Below are 19,093 nucleotides of genomic sequence, written 5' to 3' on the forward strand. Positions count from 1 at the left end.
CTTTTCATGCTAGAAGCCCGGCCAAAAAGTTCGAAAAAAACCTAAAATCGATTAAGACAATTTTTTTACCCAAAATACCATTTTTTTTCTCGGGTTTCGAGCCGAGGCCTGCCTTGGAGATTTAGGGGTGGGCTTTGTGATACGCCTAGGTCTAAGTGCACCGAAACTCATGCCCATAATTGTGTTTTCCCCCTTTTTTTATCTCTATTAATGGCTTCCATTCCCCTTCCAACTTTTACCTCCCTTCTTCGTTGATTCTTTCAGGGTGATATTTTTAGTTCAAGCTTCATCTTTCTTGAGTTGGTTAAAAGTATTTGTCTTCATTGATGGTTCGATCATCGTGTTACCTTACGAATTTCCCTTTATGTACGAAGTTAGAAAATCCATATCATGTGTCTAATATATAAGTGTTACAAATGTTTGATCTACTGCGGGAGCAGACAAACTCGGATACCTTTGTGGCCATTGATTTTGTCTCTTATCTATTGTAGATGCATCTTCCATGGCTTCCTTTATCGAAATTCTAGATACTAATACTAGTCCGCCAAAAATGAGAGCAAAACAAATGCCCTACATCCTCCGTCTCGACATTTTCTCCTCTTAACTAAGAGAAAAACAAACACCTCTTGAATTGCGTATTCTAAACATACCAAAAGAGGAAAAGGAAGGGGCGGTGACCTGGTGGGCCCGACCGAGTCATGGTGGATATTCGACTTGATGCCACTTACTTGCCAAAGGGTGATGGCAAAAAGGAAATTAAAACACAAAGAAAATATGCTATGGGGGTGACGATGGCAAGAGAGAGAGAGAGAAGCGAGGGAGGAAGAATGAAAACGGGGATACTCTAATCGCCCTAAAAGGGTAGAGAGGTCGCTGAAAACAGCTTTTGATGCTCATGCTCCTTGGAGCACTATATTTTCAAAAAAAATTGGAAAATCATATTTTTCGCCTCTATATTTGAATATTATAAAATCTTTGTACCGTAAAAAAAAGTACCCTATGAAACCTTCGTGCTGTCAGAAAAGGTATAAAACCTCCATGCACGCAGCAACAACTGCAGCACAAGACGCTCGAACCGACGGAGACATCGACCGACCGGTTTGGTCGCGCCATATGCACAGGGCGTGGTAAGCCTATATTCGCATGTCACTACATGGTGCGCTTCAACTTCAACACCAAACATGCAACATGGAGCCACGCATGTCTTGCCCCCCCTAGCCACCTTGCCGCAGACGTGCTCCGACATACGTGGCGGCACGGCGCCCCTCCGTCCGTCTCCTTGATCCAGCTTTTCTATTTCTGTCCGCCTCCCTCCTGAATTTCCTTGCCACCACAAACCACTGCCCATCCATCTCCTATTCTCCTCAATCTCTTAGCCCACCCAGCTCCGCCTATCCAACTCATTTACAAGTTGGTTGATCTGCCTTCCTTACTAACCCGACCTTCTTCTTTCTCTGCGCGCGCGATCGGCCGGAGCGCGGCGGGTCGGAGGGATAAGGAATGGCGAAGATCCTTCTACATGGAACGTTGCACGTCACCGTCTTCGAGGCCGAGGGGCTCTCCAACCCCAGCAGGCCCAGCAGCCAAGCGCCGCAGTTCCTCCGCAAGGTCCGTCTTCTTTACGCTCCGGGCTCTGCCTGTGTGTCCATAGCACGGTTATCTCGATCATCGAGAACACAAAGGTTACACACAACTGCTTAATTGGTTGCCATGCACGATGTCAATGCATTGTCACCTTAAATTAATCGGTCGATGTGATCTTGGTGATTTTACCCGGGGGACGTCCGAAACCAAATGTTCCAAGTTTTCTCTTTTCCGCACATGCCCACATCTTCTTCATATAATTTTTCGTTTACAGATCCAACCCAACACGATTTGCGTCCTGTCACCTGATTTCTGGCGATTAGTCGCATTTTCATGATATGTTTTAATTTTCCATTTTTCTTTTGTGATCTTTTACACGTTTTATTGAGCGCTAGCCAAGAGCTTTGTTAGTTGGCCGCCGCTCGGTCGTGACCCTGAAAAGGGACTGCAAGAAAGTATCCCCACGTCCGGCAAAGATGCATCCTAGTACTTGGTTAATTGGGAGAGCCAAGTGTTGCGAATAATCACGTAGGAAGGTGACCAATAACAATGATGGTTATCTGTGACGATGACACCCCTTGAGGCGATCATGGTACCGACACCACTCGTCACGCCGACCGTGGTACCGATGTATGTGCATCAACGCTTGCGATCACGAGCTAAGCGAGGAGGAGGAAGAGGTAAGAAAATGGGAAGGGAAGGAGGCGCAAATGGTGAAGAGGAGGGGGCATCACCGACGTGGCGGGTGGCAAGGATTTGGTGGATGGAGAAGAGAGGAGGAAAGATGAGAAATTGTTTGCTCCCGAAGATAATCGAGCGAATGTTGTCCTCTAGTCATATCCTTGAAAGTACGGAACTCGCGTCAATCTCAATAGTGCTCACGCAATGATCTCGAAATGTGAGTTGACCGTCAATCCATGTTTGTAGTCGGGATCTCAAAAACTCGGACTAATAGTATGTAAATTTCAGATTTTGGTTGAAATTCATCGATCTTAAATAGATGAACCCATTCGTTCCCAAAATGTTTCTGTAATTCTGTTCCGAAAAAGCTTTTAACCCTGGGCTGCAACTCTGTTCCCAAAATGTCTCCTAATTCAATACACGGGGAACAACAACGTTACAGCTGGTGGAGGGGATCGAGGACACGGTGGGCGTGGGCAAAGGCAACAGCAACTTCTACGCGACGGTGAGCCTGGGCCAGTGCCGGATCGGCCGGACCCGGACCCTCTCCGACGAGTCCACGAGCCCACGGTGGTTCGAATCATTCCACATCTACTGCGCGCACCTGGCTTCCGACGTGCTCTTCACCATCAAGGCCAAGAGCGCCATCGGCGCCTCCGTGGTGGGCACGGGCTTCCTCCCCGTCCGCGACATCTTCCCGGGGGACGAGGTCGAGCGCTGGCTCCCTCTCTGCGACGACGCCCGCAACCCCGCGGACGGCGGCGGCAAGGTCCACGTCAAGCTCCAGTACTTCGACATCTCCAAGGACCGCGCCTGGGGCCGCGGCATCCGGTCCCCGAAGCACCCGGGCGTTCCCTACACCTTCTTCTCCCAGCGGCAGGGATGCAAGGTCACGCTCTACCAGGACGCCCACATCCCCGACGGCTTCATCCCCCGGATCCCCCTCGACGACGGCCGCTGCTACGAGCCTCACCGCTGCTGGGAGGACATCTTTGACGCCATCAGCAATGCCAAGCATTTTGTTTACATGACCGGCTGGTCTGTGTTCACGGAGGTGACTCTTTTAAGGGACGCGGCCCGGCCGAAGCCGGCCGGCGGCGGGGTTACTCTAGGGGAGCTGCTGAAGAAGAAGGCCAGCGAAGGGGTGAAAGTGCTGATGCTGGTCTGGGACGACCGGACCTCCGTGGGCATGCTCAAGAAGGACGGCCTCATGGCGACCCACGACGAGGAGACGATGAATTACTTCCAGGATACGGACGTCCACTGCGTGCTCTGCCCTCGTGACCCGGACGATTCCGGGAGCATCGTGCAGGACCTGCAGATCTCCACCATGTTCACGCACCACCAGAAGATCGTCGTCGTCGACCACGACATGCCCAAGGGAGCCGCTTCCGAAAGCCGGCGGCGGCGGAGGGTCATGAGCTTCGTGGGCGGGCTGGACCTCTGCGACGGCCGCTACGACACGCCGTTCCACAGCCTCTTCGGAACACTCGACGGCGCGCACCACGACGACTTCCACCAGCCAAACTTCGCGACGGCGGCCATTGCCAAGGGCGGGCCGAGGGAGCCGTGGCACGACATCCACTGCCGCCTCGAGGGCCCCGTGGCGTGGGACGTGCTCTACAACTTCGAGCAGCGGTGGCGGAAGCAAGGCGGCAAGGACCTTCTGGCGAACCTCAGGACGGAGCTGGCCGAGGAGATCATCCCGCCGTCGCCCGTGGTGTTTCCCGAGGACAGGGAGGCGTGGAGCGTGCAGCTGTTCCGGTCCATCGACGGCGGCGCCGCCTTCGGGTTCCCGGACACGCCCGAGGACGCGGCCAGGGCCGGGCTGGTCAGCGGCAAGGACCAGATCATCGACCGGAGCATCCAGGACGCCTACATCTGCGCCATCCGGCGCGCCAAGAGCTTCATCTACATCGAGAACCAGTACTTCCTGGGGAGCTCCTACTGCTGGAAGCACGGCGACGGCGGCGTCAACCCGGACGACGTCGGCGCGCTGCACTTGATCCCCAAGGAGCTGTCCATGAAGATCGTGAGCAAGATCGAGGCCGGCGAGCGGTTCGCCGTCTACGTGGTGGTGCCCATGTGGCCTGAGGGGATCCCGGCGAGTGGGTCCGTGCAGGCCATCCTCGACTGGCAGAGGAGGACCATGGAGATGATGTACACTGACATCGCGCAGGCGATCCAGGCAAAGGGGATTGATGCCAAGCCCAAGGATTATCTCACATTCTTCTGCCTCGGGAACAGGGAGGCCAAGAAGGCCGGCGAGTACAGCCCGCCGGAGGAGGCCGAGCCGGATTCCGATTACCTCAAGGCCCAGCAGAACCGGCGATTCATGATCTACGTCCACACCAAGAGCATGATCGGTACCAAATCATCCAATTAATTTGTTGCATTTCTGTTGAATTGGTCTTGATTTTGATCTGGATGGAGCAGTGGACGACGAGTACATCATCGTGGGGTCGGCGAACATCAACCAGAGGTCCATGGACGGGGCGCGGGACTCGGAGATCGCCATGGGCGCGTACCAGCCGGGCCACCTGGCGGCGACGCGGCCGGCGAGGGGCCAGGTGCACGGCTTCCGGATGGCGCTGTGGTACGAGCACCTGGGCATGGTAGACGAGGCGTTCCAGCGGCCGGAGAGCCTCGAGTGCGTGCACAAGGTGAACGCCATGGCCGACAGGTACTGGGACCTCTACGCCGGCGACGACGGGGCGGACCGCGACCTCCCAGGACACCTCCTCACCTACCCCGTCGGGGTCACCGCCGACGGCGCCGTCACGCAGCTGCCCGGGGTCGAGTTCTTCCCGGACACCCAGGCCCGGATCCTCGGCGCCAAGTCCGACTACCTCCCGCCCATCCTCACCACATAGAAATTGCTGCACTGATTGCCTCTGCAGCTCTGCTACAGCACCACATATTCTGCACTGATCTGTTTTGCGTTTCTAAGTCTGTGCCTTGGTTGGTTTTGCTCTGAATAAGAACAGAACTAGGTTATGGATCCTTTTTAGAGAATAAGAAATGCTTCCATGGATGGATGCATTTTCTTTTAATTCTAGGTTAGCTTTGTTTTTAGTGGTACAAATTGATGAACTTGATTTGATTTGATTTATGCGTTTCTGTCTGTACTGTTGTTACACGCTATGTACAGTTGACAGTGTTTTTGTGATACTGCTTGTCAGATAACAATTTTTCATACCTATATGTAATGATGAGGCAGCGTAGAATTTGACAGCTATTCCGTGCTACTCTTGTTGCTAGATTTCACTATCATGCCATCATTCATATGGATTCAAGAAATTGACACAACAAAAGAAAGAAAAACATGAGGCGGTATTTTTTCTTCTCCAAGAACAGCCAACCATTTATTTTCAAGACTTAATGTAGTACTGAGCTAATCCATTGAACTGCATGCCTTCTCAGCTGACCTGGAACATGAAGTTGTGCGAAGAGATCCACAAAGGCTTCTTTGGTTGCTCACTCTGTATTCACATTCTTTTCTGTGATTTGGAAATTTTCTCTTATTTTTGTATGGTGAATGTGTTCTCAACTTCTCATCCACAAAGGCCATATCTTTTCTACCAAATCATGAATAAGGTAGGATGGATTTCACCTATCAATTCCATCTGCTCCACCTGGTGTATCCAGAATGTTCCATTCTTATATGCAAACAAAAACAGAAGGCTTTATTTAACCAGTTCCACAAAAAAAAAGTAACCAAACTCATGTTTATTTAGTAAGCCATTACCGGCCATTAAGGAAATCATCCTTAACATTTTCTTGTGTGGTGAACAGAATTTTCCTCAGAAGTAAAACCTATCTTGAACAAAATTTAAGTTTTACTACATGACACACGAACTTTAACATGCATATTTGACAAAAAAGAAACCAAATATGTATGTACAAATACATTTTTAAATCATACATCTTGAAACTTCTAGTGCGTTCCCTGGAAAAAGAACTTCAAGTGCGTGATAATATATGTAGTCAATTGGATCATACTCCTGATAATACATACCAAAATGACCTGGCACTCAAGTATTTCATTCTTCTGAGTGGGACATATTTGGTAAATTCGGAAATTAGATGAGTTTCCTTTTAATGATTGCACTGTCCTTTGTTGAAAGTTAAAATTAACTTTTACACTTTAGAAGTTGGAATCTTGGACGTCAGTGGCACTGAGGCTGCTTAAATAATACTCATGCAATGAATAAAAAAATGTATTATGAGATCAGCGATAATGAAGCTGGACGCACTTGGATGAAAAAAGACAGTGACCTTGCACGCAGAGTGCACCAGAGGTATAAATTTCATCCATAGGTTAAGAGAATAAGTGAAAAGGGCCAATATTATGGATTGGAAAGTTTGGAACTTTCAAAAGTATATGCCAAAATTCTTGTTCTCTTGAAAAGTTTTGACAGTGATATTACTGTGTTGGTCCACCACAACCTTCAGAAAAATCTTCTATACAAGGTAGTAACAGCCAAATAAGAAGATGAGAGAACATGGTGGAGACAAATTGGGGAAAAGCCAAGTGTATGCTACCAGTGAAAGCAGTCCATTTCCCCTCATGAATTGACAGCTAGATCCTGATCCTTCTGTAGTTAATTGTTTCTGTATAAGTTATCTTTATGCAGCCTTCACCTTTGGTTTTGCCTTCTTGAATCTTGAGTACAGGAAAACTCCAAGTAGAGCCAAACCAGTTCCTACCGGCAATGAAAGAATAATTTCAGACACACGTATTTCGGAGAGTAAATTGTTAGAAATTGCTGATAAGATAGGAATTACCAAAGGCATTTATAGGTGAAATTGGAGTTCTGAAGAAGAGAACAGACGATACGATGACCACCACTCGTTTGACAGAGTTCGCAACAGAATGGGTCACAGGTGATATTCTAGCCAATAAACTATATGAAACCTGCCACAGAAGCAAACCGAAACTTTGTCAACGTAATTAATGGTGATCTTAAGTAGAATTCATGGTAATTATTAGACAGAAAAATAAAGCAGAGAAGTGGTGGAAGTTGAATTGCAGGTTATTTTGAGGACCACTCAGGCATTGATCCAAACATAGTGAAGATAAGATAACGTGTAAATTAGAGGTGGTTGACCATTGTAATACAAAATGGGAAAAATTCCAACCGCTAGGAACAATAGGATAATCCAAAGAACCATTGTAGAACCACAAAAAAAATGTTTGTTTTTATTTTGAAGAGAACTGATTTTCAGTGAAGATTAGCACACCTGTTGGTAAAAGTGGAAACAAGTGCCAGCAATTGCTGCTTTCAGGCATAGATCTTGAAGATTAATTCCCTACATAGAAGATAATAATATATAGAAAGTTCACTATTAGCCCAAACAAGAGGTAAATAATCCATATATACTTTTGCTAGCTGACAATACTCACAGTGCTCTGTAGGTATGCAGGGCTAAACTTGATGCCATCTACATATAGCATCAATGGAATCGACAACAAAAATGACATGACAGTCATAATTGAAAAGAGGTTTATGTCGTCCAATGTTTCCTGTAACAAGAAAAAAATAGTGTAAATGGGAAAGTGGTCCACGATATTTATCATGCTTCTACAAGGTGAATCTCCAATGGAAAAAGAGAGAGTGAAATAACCTCTTTGTCGGCAAGAAGTTTTTTGCTGAAAACATTCCGTGATTGATTTGTAACATTGGAAGCCATGGCACTCCAAAATCCTATCCTGTTTTCCCACAGAAGTTACACAATTAGTATATTCGATAGCATATGGCTCTGGATAAGACCACAAGAAATAGACCAGTTGCCGAAGGGCAATCAATGTATTAGGTAGCCAAAAGCAAAAGGGAAAAGAATAACGTCTGCAATATGTTAGGTAAACTAACTGGAAAACAAGAAGAAAACATTTTCCAAAAAGAAAAGGGAAAAGAATAACTTCTGCAATGTTTTAGCTAAACTAACTGGAAAACAAGAAGAACACATTTTTTAAGTGTGTGTATTCCCTAATGTATAAAGTTGCAACTTAGTATTGAAAATTGATATATAACACCAACATGTTTTACTCTGAAGATGACTTCTGCACGAGGTACTCAAACATTAGAACTAACTCAATTGCCAACATGCTCACTAACTGCTTTCTTTATTTCAAGAGTGGCAGTGAATAAGCATGACTCAACTAATGAATAGCACATATATTCCTAATATATTTCAAGAACAAACAGATAATGGAACCTGATGCATTATATAGCTCACCAAGATTTAAAGAGCATAATCACAGAACCAAAATTTCCCCAATCCTTTGACATTGGAATTTCATAAATGGCAGTACCACTAACCAGTTAAAAGAAACTTCAGTCATAGATGCCAGTACGACTCCACCAACAACCGGCACAAGAGAACCTAACACCGGCAAAGGAGGTGTCTGAAAGAATAGAACACTTGAGAACAACATTGTCATCTCTTTCTACACGTTCCATTTACCAGGACATATCACTAACTAAAGAAAGCCTGAATCTAAATACCTCCCCGAGGAACAACACCGAGAGCAGGACAGAGAAGAAGGGTTCCATGGCCTTGATTGTGTGCGTAAACGAGACAGCAACCTTGCCCAAACTCATGTTGGTGAAGACATTGCCCATCATATGTATCAAGGCCAGAATCAGGATCTTTGCATACTGCATCAACAATCGAAAGAAAAGTTTATTCGCATCTGTATATTTTTTTTACAGTTTATAACATTACATCATGAATGTATTCTCAAAAAGAAAACAATTTTCGATCAGGTAAATAAGAAAGATCAGCTAAACAATTTTACAACAATCTTACCTGTTGAAGGGAGAGCCTTGGCTTGGGATGCAGATTTAGCAGCCACATGAGAGTGATGAAGAAGGAGCCGGATGCGAACTGGAAGGTGGTGATGGTGTAAGGGAAGGGCACTGCTTTGAGAACCTGTGTAGCATCATCATCAATCACATGCAAATAAGGATTGGATTAGGATTTTTAAAACGATTTAGAACACAAGGTGATAAATCCTGACGAAGAGGAAGAAGGGGAAATGACGATTTTGACGGACCAGCTTGTTGTAAATGTTGAAGTAGATGTTGAGGAGGTACCAGACGAGGATCATAGCACCGAGCTTCACCGTCCGGGGAATGCCTGCGGCCTCCGGCTCCCCGTCTCCCTCCGCCGACGGGGAAGCCACGGCCGCCGCCTCCGCCGCCACCGTCCTTCTCGTCGCAGCGCCGTTCTTGCCGCCGTCTGTGAGCAGGGGGGATTGGAGCAGCAGGCAGCTCCCCCGAATGCCGAGCGGCAGCACGGGCGCGCCGGCGGCGGCGACCGTGCAGCGCGCGGAAGAAGAAGAAGAAGAGAACGCGACATGCCGCGCGGCCAGGGAAGGAGAAGGGCACCGGCGCAACGCCGCCCAGCCTTTAGAGGCGGAGTACGAAGAGGACGCCGCCGGCGCCGCCGTGGCCGCCATGCTCTGCATCTCTCGTCGGCCCAACTCCTCCGGTCGTTCGATTCACTTATTCACACAAGCCGCGCTACGTACGGCAGGCAGCAACCGCGGCTAAGAAATCTCGGAGGATCCCTTGGCGGGCGGCTGTTCTTGGAAATGCGGAGAGCAGTCGTTAGCACGCGCGATGCAGCTGTAACGCGCCGGCGCTATTTATGATAGCAGAGGCGGAGGGGAAGAGAAGAGGCTGCGACCGCGAGAAGAGAAACGGAGCAAATCACACGCTGCTGGAGCCTGGAGTCAAGACGAGAGACCACCACCAGCAAGCCGCCATCTCCCTCTGAAATTAGAGCGAAGGGGGTGGCTTCTGCGAAACACAAAAATTAAAGCCGAACACTCTCTCTTTTCTGAACACAAAAATTAAGCCTGGGGTTGCCCCCACCTAGGACTACTGGAGACTGAATGTCCATCGGAACCTGTGTCCTTCTTGAGATGACGAATTTGTCAGTTCCTTTTATTTTAGATTAGACAAGAAGGATTTGGCAGTTCTTGGTAGAGCATGGCCGGGATCTTCTTCCGCGTGTTTCCGCCCGGAGAATGATGAGATGGCTTCAATGTCACGTGGAGCTTTGATTTGTTTGTTTCGTAGGTTCAATGATAAGATAGATGTGTCGGATGAAGTAGTATCAAGCGAGTAGTACCGAAGCGATGAATGAATTCATTACCGGCATCACATGTTTTTCTTCTCCATAATTTTATTGCTTAAAACCAAATGAAAGACGTGTGCTTTCAAGAGCATTTTTTGCTTTGGTACCGGCACCACAAATATTCTAGTATTAGTCTTTGTGGTGTATTAAGTGACTAATAGGAAAATATGCAAGTTTTCTCTAGGACAAGTGGATAACCACGTAGCAATATATTGCAGGGTTCTGGATATAGACCGATATGACCGAGATACCCCATGTATCTATAATCCTAGACTACGGATATTGATATACTCTCTTCGTTCTGGTTTATAAGGCACATATGCCCAAGCCATTGATTTAAACAACAAAATATAAGCTCTGTGCCATAAAAAGTATATCACTAGAAACTTCGTATGCCATACTTTCCAATGATATGTTTTGTGTAGCATACAACACGTGTTTGGTTGGTCAAATCAAGAATCTGGTTATGTGTGCATGACTTAGAAACTTAAAAGGAAAGAGTAGTATATTGTATCGTAAATTGTTATTTTTCACACATATCGATCAATATAGAGTATATATAAGACCGATATTTGACTCGATGTTTCAACACAAGCATAACCAGATCACTCAATTGTTGAATCCTTCCTATAGGGCCTTCTATGTCTATCTATGACATTTATGTTGATCGGCATGTAGATGACACGATTTCTTTCTTTTAGAAGTGTTGAAATTGAAACTAGACAATAATGTTATTTTCTCTCTCTAAATTATCAAAGTTACGAGTAGTGTTGCTAAAGGCTAGTGTATAATGTATTTTAACTGATAAAGTTCTTGATGTAGTGCTGATTATCCTAAAGGTATTTGTTCAGTTGGTAAGTACTCCCTCCCTCAAAAAATGCAAGGACAAATTTGAAGATTAAGGGAACCAAAGAAAAAAAATCCTCCCACGAAGGGAGATGAAGTCTATGAATTTTACTTCCGAGTGGATTTTCTGCTGGATCAACTCCAATAGAACATTGTATAGAGGTGTAGTTAAGAATCAATTTGGTAACAAGGAGTTCTACTAACAATGGGGCATAAAGATGTTCGATGGGAGTTAAAAGGATCAATTTATCCTTGTATTTTTTTGGATTCCCCAGATTAGGTTTTGTGTTTGCATTTTTAGTATCATTCAAAATAAAATTAATATTACCAAAAAATTATAAAAATGTATACTTCTGTATTACAATTAGGACCGACTATATGACAACAAGAGAAAATATATTTTGTTTTCCACATATAAACATTGCAAACATTTAGGATTTTTTAGATTTGTCAAAAAAACAGAGTGTTAACAAATTGAAAATTAGCTGACTATAAAATAGTAAATAATTTATTTAGTCACTAAATTTTCTTCCATAGCATCCGTCACATAATTTATCCTTTTTGAATGTAAATTTACACGCATCTAAAGGAGATAAGGACGAGTGTACATGATTTTTGTTGACATTTTGGTAAAAGAAATTCCCCTTGCTAAGCATGGTATGCTTTGTACTTTACGTGAACCTTGTCATTTTCGAAAGAGTTTCGAAAAAAATTTAATTTGTGTGGCTAACTTGTTTTTGCTTGTTTCTTTCTTATTTTTAACGCCGGCGAAGTAATATTCGCAACGACGCGACGGGAGTGACGGACGGCGACGGATCCCTGCAGCGTGGCTGCCCGCACCGCAAGACGGGAGAGATCTTTCCTCCCCAGATAGATTCCAGCGACGATGTGCGACTCGCTAATCTGCAGGAATTAGCCTCAAGATATCGGGGCTGGGGTTTTCTTGCGTTGGCGATTGAACGGAGCCACAGAAATGGGGGCTGAGAACAGCGGCTAATTTTAGCCCAGCCCCCACGGAGGAAAAAGCCGCTCGCCCCCACAAGAAATCGCGGCGATCTATCGTTTTATCTATTCGCCTGGCCGCCGAGCTCAAATTTCCGTTTTGGTTCGAAGAGCCAATTCGATTTGGTTTCTCGCGTGGGCGGGAGAGGATGCAGTCTGTGGGCGTGAGCTCGCCGGCGCCGGTGCCGGTGCGGACGGCCGTGGGGATGCGGCGGCGGCCAGCGACCGCGAGGTGGCCACGGAGGAGCTCGTCCGCCGCCCGGAGGGCGGTCGTGGCGGCCGCGTCGTCGTCGCCGCCATCGTCGGATGCCAACTCGAGCTCCAACTCGCCGGGTAAGGACGAGGAGACGGAGGAGGCCGCCGCGCGGAGGGAGGAGGGCGACAAGGCGGCGGCGGCCTTCTTGCTGAGGAGTCAGAAATACGCCATGCTCAAGCAGCAGCTCGCCGTGGCCGCCCAACTCGAGGTACAGTAGGTGGGAGCCAAGCCAATACAGTTCGCAGTAGGCAAAAGTTTCAACCAATCCATCCAAAATTGGGGCTGCTCGTTGACTGCAAGCTTGAGTTTGTTGTAGGATTATAAGGAGGCAGCGAGGCTGAGGGACTCGCTGAGGTCGTTCGAGGAGGAGGAGCCCGTCCTCCGCCTCCGCCGCTCGCTGAAGAAGGCAGTCGAGGAGGAGAGGTTTGCGGTAACTCATCCATCTCTATTCTTCCTGCCAATTTTGCTATGGAGTACTTTAAGTTTCTACTTGTTGCATGTTCACACTAGAACTTTAGAATTCCCCAATTAGGAATTGGTCAAATGGATTTTACAGCAAGTCTTGCCATCCCGTCTCATTATGGAAGAGTACTGTTGCTACGCAGCTTCTGTCTTCAATGTTGACAGCAGCTTATGATGATCATTGATGTGTTCCTGTGCTGAACTTCTGACCACAATTTCAGCAATTTAGTTGCATGTCTGATATATTTTCTGCCTCATGTTTGATGCCCCTAATACAATTGAGAGGAAGCCTTAAGGCAGTCATTTAAATAAGCATGTGCTCATCTATTCCACCCTCATGGTTGGAAATAGCCTTTCCAGTCTCATGGTTTGAACTTTGAATTGGATCAATACTTTCTCAATATTTGCCACTTCACTGCTATATACTTTTATAGTTAGTTCAAAGTATCTGCATAGATATTTTGTCTCGTTGGTCAACATTCAACTATTCAAGCAAACATTTTGTTCATCTCTTAACGTTCAACCATTTTTATGAATGTTATTTGCACCCATGATTTCCAGGATGCTGCCAAGTACAGAGATGAGTTGATGATTTTGGCTCCACACTCCCTCCTCAAATGTTCCAGTGATGCTACAACTGTGGTATTTTCAATGTTCTACCGATGTTATAACTCAGCATCTTTTATAGGAAAAACAACTCTGAGTGCCTGGCGTCTCCCTTTCAATTTGTGAAGTAATGAATTTCCTAGATTATCTGACTGCTTGAACTTCAGATTTAGCATTTACTTTCATTTTCTATGGTTATCATCTGAGTGTTGAAAAATCCCCAGATTTCTATGTCAGCAAGAATTTGCCAGGAAATTCTGGCTAAGTACAAAGAAAAGTGCTACGTTAACATGGAAAGAAAAGTAAGACTGCTTGGGTCGTGGCCTTTATGAAATTGTTTCTACCTGACTTGGTCAAAACTGCATGCATTTGGGCACCACTTGTCTCTTCACATGTTTTGACACTCAATTTTGTCTCTGAACAAACCTCATCCTTCTCGGTGCCTGTTCTTCCATTGTTTACTCTGGTGGTTCAAGCCTGCATGTATAAAAATCAAAGACTTAAATATCCATTTTTTTGTGGTTGCTATTTAGTTCATCTGGTCATCTTCGACTGCACCTTGCATCTTTGTGGCTGGAACTTCCGACATGCATTAATCTGGTTTTGCAATACTATTTCACATGATGATCTTGAGATGCCTATATTGCAAAACGTGGACATTTTGCTGTTAAAAGAAAGGGTTAAATCCTATTTCAGGATTTGTTTGGTTTCAAGAAAATAATTTTAATGGGAATCATACGGTTGCCGGTCTACTTAACAGTCTAGAATGCACATTAATGTGTTTGGCTTGAAGAAAAAGGGTCACACCCTTGAAGTCCACGAGGAAAGATTGGTAGATTTCGGATGATAATAAATTTGGAGAAAATTTCAGCAGAAGGGTAATCTGAGATAGCCAACTATTTCGAAGGGAATCTTAATATCACAAACCATCAGACTGTAGTTACATGAGTATTCTTCTATTCCTAACTAACGTTTCAGGTGGTTGTCAAAACACTCTGATTAAGCCCTGACCGGGAATAATCTTAGCAACATTCCTTCTATGAAACATCCTCTCATAGTTGGGAGTATTTGTTTACGTCATACCTGTTGATCAAGTTCAACTTGTTCTTATGATATAGTTGCGATGTTAATTTTAGGGGGTAAGAGTTCAAGTCAGGAGTGTCTATATTGAAAGCCGGAGCCAGCCATTGAAGGGAAAGTTCTTTTTTGCCTATAGAATCAGGATTACAAATAATTCTCAGCGTGCTGTTCAGCTTCTCAGGCGACACTGGATCGTCACTGATGCAAATGGAAGGACAGAGAATATTTGGTTAGTCTTTGTCGTACAGTCACCTTACTGTAATTGTGATAAGTGAATACTAATAGGACTTGCTCCATTTATGTCAGGGGTGTGGGCGTAGTGGGAGAGCAACCTGTCATATTCCCAAAGACTGGTTTTGAGTACTCATCGGCATGCCCATTGAACACTCCAAATGGGAGAATGGTAATATGACACACACCCTTTTTCGTTACAGCTATTCACAGCCTATGCCTTCGCATCTGTAAAGGAAGACGCTGCAGAGGGTAAAAAGATCAAAACGCTGTCTGTGCAAGAGATTCTTATGATTCTAATTTCTCTACCCAAGACTAGAATTTTATGAGGACTCTGTTGTTTTGATCTGTTTGTCACATTTGGGATGCTGGCGTCTTGCATATCTGCAAAGTGAAACTTAACCTGAACTCTGTTCTGAATTGCAGGAAGGTGATTTTGAGATGAAGTACATCGACAAGGCTGGGTCCTCAACATTCAACGTTGCTATCGCACCATTCTCTCTGTCGATCCTTGGGGACGACAACCACGTTCCTCTCTGAACGCTATCGAGTATCACACTAGTTTGAAGAATGCCCATTGCCAGTATGAAACTGCACAAACAAGAGTAATGTTGTTGGTGTACTAGTTAGAGCACGTGCGTTACTTTGTCCAGCCTGATGATACACCAGTTTGCAAGATCTTGTCCAGCTAACTGCAAAATGGTGAAGGATTTTGGGTGCAAGATCATACACGGTTTAGTGAAATATATGGAAATGTGCATGGATTTTGTGGCTTAATGTATCAGTTCCACTTTTACATGTACAGCTTGTATAACGATAGGGACCCTGTTGATTTGCATGTCTCGTTATCAGTTCCCATTGGAATTTCGCAGGCTCAGTTTAAATCCTCCAGATATGTTCGAAAAAGGATTTCTTTTTTTTCAGTGAAAAAAGGCAAGGATTTTATACATTGCCAGTACTTGAGTTCTATCCAACATACGTGGAAAAGTGGAGAGCTCAGTAAATTTAAATTTGTAATACAAGTACGTATTTACGAAAGAGACAGGTATTCCATAAGAACCGTTCCTTTTCTCTAAAACGAGAATCGCTCCCTTTTGGTATAACGACAGACATTTGTTTTTCAGGGAAAATTCGATGGATTTTGTTTTGAGGGAACACGAGTGTAGGACGGACCTTTGGGTACTACTAGTACACTAGGCTTCGTTTGTTTGGGCTTCCAGAAGGGAAACGCGGCCCATGGAGCCCATAACAGAAGCAGGAGCTCTGCCCGATAAAATAATAAGGGAAGCCGGACTGCCGGAGAAACAGAGTCTCAATCCCATCGTTCGAAAGAGAAAAAGCAAGGGGAATCACTTTGGGGACCAAACCCTAATCTCCCGACCTTGCCTCGGCGGCCAAGGATCGTCGCGATCCATTGGAGCCTGCGAAGCGAGGAGCAAGTCGATTCCCGCCGCCATGAGCGTCCAGACGGTGCCGCTGGCCGAGGAGTTCTCTGCCCTCGCCGTCCAGAGCAGTATCGAGGCCGAAGGCGGGGAGGCCGCCGTCGGGAGAGAACTCCGGGTCGAAGAAATAGAGAAGATCTACTTGGCCGTCGGGGCAGGGCTCAGGGTCGAAGATATAGAAGAGATCATATACCTCGCTGTCGGGAGAGGGCTCAGGTTCGAGGAGGTAGAACAGATCTTCTACCTCGCCGGGCGGAGCGGTCTCAATGCCGCCGAGACGGACACGATCCTCTTCCTCGCTGTCCGGAGTGGTCTGAAGGCCGATGAGGCCCTCTCCCTCGCCTTCCGCACTGGGCTAAAATCTGAGAAAGAGGTTTATGCTCGCCTACTCGAGCAGCTACTGGCTTCTTTCGACTGCCGAAAAGGGGACCGCGAGCTGCAGGAGTGGCAGCGCCCCCCTTGTATGTATGAATGGGAAGAGCAGAGAACATCACAAGAACGTCGCCTTTTATCTCTTCAAGATGAAGTATTCCGCTAAGAAAGCGCAAGTATCGTGGTGGCAGAAGAAGCACGCCCGATTCCCCCCTGAGCGACCAGGGTATAATATAGCCGTGCGCGTGGCTCGCCTGGCGATCAGTACAGACGGTGTTCATCTTGAGCAGGCAGGGGAGGACGGGCAGCCTGGTGCCCTCTCCTATCATTTGGACTTGTCATACAGAGGGCGGACGGATCGCGGCGGAGAGGGCTTGTGTATGCCTGCATCAATCAAGGAGGTTGCTGTTATCAAGAGGTTGCCTGCCGGCGATGGGCTTGCCATTCTGTCCAATCTGAGAGGACTTGGTGTTAAGCTTCATGATATTCTCTTTGTGATGCAATGGGCTGGTACTGTCGCCTTGAGCTTCACCGGAAAGTCTTTTTATGTCTCTTCCAAGTTTATAGAGGAGCCACTGTATGCCGCACATGGTCTTAATTTTATCGACATTACCTTCGCTGTGGAGAATCTGGTGAGGAAGCTTTATCATCTTTACGAACAAGAGGAGCAAGACAAAAATATCATGGATGAGAAACAAGATGATCTGGAGAGCAAGGAACTCATACTCCAAAGAGAGGAGCTGGAGAGGAAAAAACTTGAAGACCTGCAGAGAAGAAGGGCTGAGCGCAAGAAGAACAAAGTGCTAAGTACGGAAATGAACAGGCAATACACCACCCACCTCGACAAATGAGCTGCTCAAATGTGCATGGATTTTGTAAGTTTGTGACAGCACAAGTGTTTTAGAGTTTCTTTTGTGCTGTCTTCTGTCGCCCGTGCAGTCATCGACAACCCCCTCCTTTGCTTGTATAGGAAGAGTGTAAACGGAGAGTACATGCGTGCGTGGAGCGTACTTTATTGATTATACACAACTTGTGCGGCACACCGAGACTCCTTGAGGCAGATTAGCCTATGTTTACGAGTTTTTCCTTTGCATTGTGTTGTGACCGTGTATTGGGTTTTTCTGTTTTCAGTTTTCCTTGCTCCGGCAAGTTTTATTGTCCCTCGAGCATCTTCCTGGGAATATATTTAAGCTGGGGAGACTCCCCTGGAGATAAAAAAAAGATCAGTTTCACTTCTAAATGTAGATCCTGTTGATTTGCATGTCTCTACCATTTTCCATTGGAATTTTGCAGGCTGCAGTTTAAATCCTCCAGATTTTTTCGAAAAGTGAGTTCTTTTTCAGGGAAAAAGGCAAGGATTTTATACATTGCCAGTACTTGAGTTAACATGCGTGGAAGGGAGATATCCATAGATGGCAGATGCTTCCAGCTGCATGCAAATTCGGCTAAATAATGCGCCTCTCTGTTGGATCCGTACCTTCGTGTACAACTAGTACACTGTACTCAAAACAAGGGAGACGATTTTGGTTTTCGAATGCCGTTTAAAATCATCATGTGTAAGCAGCGAGCATCTGCCTGATCTTATTTACCATATCTTTATCTTTACCATCTTATAAATTCTAGTTGGTGGTGATAAGTATGTGGTTAATTTGCACCCAATCCTGCCCATCTGCCTTGCTAAATATCGCAACCGTCGGATTAGATCAGATCCTCCCATTGCTTACAAGTTACAACCAAGCGAAAATCGCAAAAACCTCGCGCACACATGTCTGCTCATCTCGCAGACGACAGTGCGGATCGAAGGAAGGAAATCAGAAATGTTCTATGAGACCATTGATTGGGTCCTCAAACCTTCAACTCATTGTAACACTTGTATATATGGAGTTGCTCTACCAGTTAGCCGTTGTCGCAGGTCTATGGGCCGTGGGCCTGTTGGCTGGTGAACCTGTATATGTGCGACCAAGGTTTTAAAAAGACGAAAAAGGCAAACCGTTTGCCTCATTTCACTAAATCAGAAGAATAGAGGATGTCAACAAGTATAGTGGCCAATGGAGACCCGCCCACAACAAAAACAAACAACTACTAAGAAATGAGAAAAAAAAAGCTAATCCCTCCCTTCCATAATTCTTGCCTCAAATTTGCCCAAAAATAGATGTATCTATTTCTAAAAAACGTCTAGATACATGTAATATTTCGACAAGAATTATGGAACGGAGGTAGTACTCATTAGTCGCTTGGGATGATTAACTCAAGGTGCTTAGCCCCCGCTGTTGCCCAAAGGCATGCCTCCTGCTTAATCTTAGCAACTAAAGAACTCGGCATTCTTGACGTGTTGCGAAAGACGTGTGTGTTTCTTTCATTCCGTAACTCCCAAAGGACAAGC

The 19,093-nt window shown here is 45.9% G+C and overlaps 4 protein-coding genes across 5 annotated transcripts; 3 read left to right on the plus strand and 1 right to left on the minus strand.

Annotated features, from left to right (window-relative positions):
- Positions 1–1,500: 1,500 nt before the first annotated feature.
- On the plus strand, positions 1,501–5,461 carry LOC100822640 (phospholipase D alpha 1). Its single transcript, XM_024458812.1, has 3 exons — positions 1,501–1,608; positions 2,678–4,631; positions 4,702–5,461. The coding sequence occupies exons 1-3, from the start codon at positions 1,501–1,503 to the stop codon at positions 5,136–5,138; spliced, it is 2,499 nt and encodes an 832-aa protein (XP_024314580.1). The 3' UTR covers positions 5,139–5,461.
- Positions 5,462–6,595: 1,134 nt separating this feature from the next.
- On the minus strand, positions 6,596–10,182 carry LOC100823159 (phosphoenolpyruvate/phosphate translocator 3, chloroplastic). The gene is made up of 9 exons (XM_003568791.4): positions 9,326–10,182; positions 9,079–9,201; positions 8,775–8,927; positions 8,589–8,674; positions 7,894–7,978; positions 7,673–7,792; positions 7,510–7,578; positions 7,054–7,183; positions 6,596–6,971 (listed from the first exon to the last, which is right to left on the minus strand). Exons 1-9 carry the CDS (start codon positions 9,737–9,739, stop codon positions 6,895–6,897), a joined length of 1,257 nt encoding a protein of 418 aa, XP_003568839.1. The 5' UTR covers positions 9,740–10,182; the 3' UTR covers positions 6,596–6,894.
- A 1,870-nt stretch (positions 10,183–12,052) lies between these two features.
- Positions 12,053–15,747, plus strand: LOC100832438. The gene is made up of 6 exons (XM_003566447.4): positions 12,053–12,725; positions 12,834–12,947; positions 13,541–13,621; positions 14,722–14,894; positions 14,972–15,068; positions 15,323–15,747. Exons 1-6 carry the CDS (start codon positions 12,411–12,413, stop codon positions 15,434–15,436), a joined length of 894 nt encoding a protein of 297 aa, XP_003566495.1. The 5' UTR covers positions 12,053–12,410; the 3' UTR covers positions 15,437–15,747.
- A 47-nt stretch (positions 15,748–15,794) lies between these two features.
- On the plus strand, positions 15,795–17,950 carry LOC106866244. 2 transcript variants are annotated; one of them, XM_024459211.1, is made up of 2 exons: positions 15,795–15,918; positions 16,021–17,950. In XM_024459211.1, exon 2 carries the CDS (start codon positions 16,133–16,135, stop codon positions 16,874–16,876), a length of 744 nt encoding a protein of 247 aa, XP_024314979.1. In that variant the 5' UTR covers positions 15,795–15,918; positions 16,021–16,132; the 3' UTR covers positions 16,877–17,950. The 2 variants fall into 2 exon arrangements, with proteins under 2 accessions (XP_024314979.1, XP_024314978.1); XM_024459210.1 differs by having other exon boundaries at positions 15,797–15,941.
- The last annotated feature ends 1,143 nt before the right edge of the window (positions 17,951–19,093 follow it).

The sequence above is a fragment of the Brachypodium distachyon genome, chromosome 2, assembly GCF_000005505.3.
Source record: "Brachypodium distachyon strain Bd21 chromosome 2, Brachypodium_distachyon_v3.0, whole genome shotgun sequence".
In the NCBI taxonomy this organism is placed as follows: Eukaryota; Viridiplantae; Streptophyta; class Magnoliopsida; order Poales; family Poaceae; genus Brachypodium; species Brachypodium distachyon.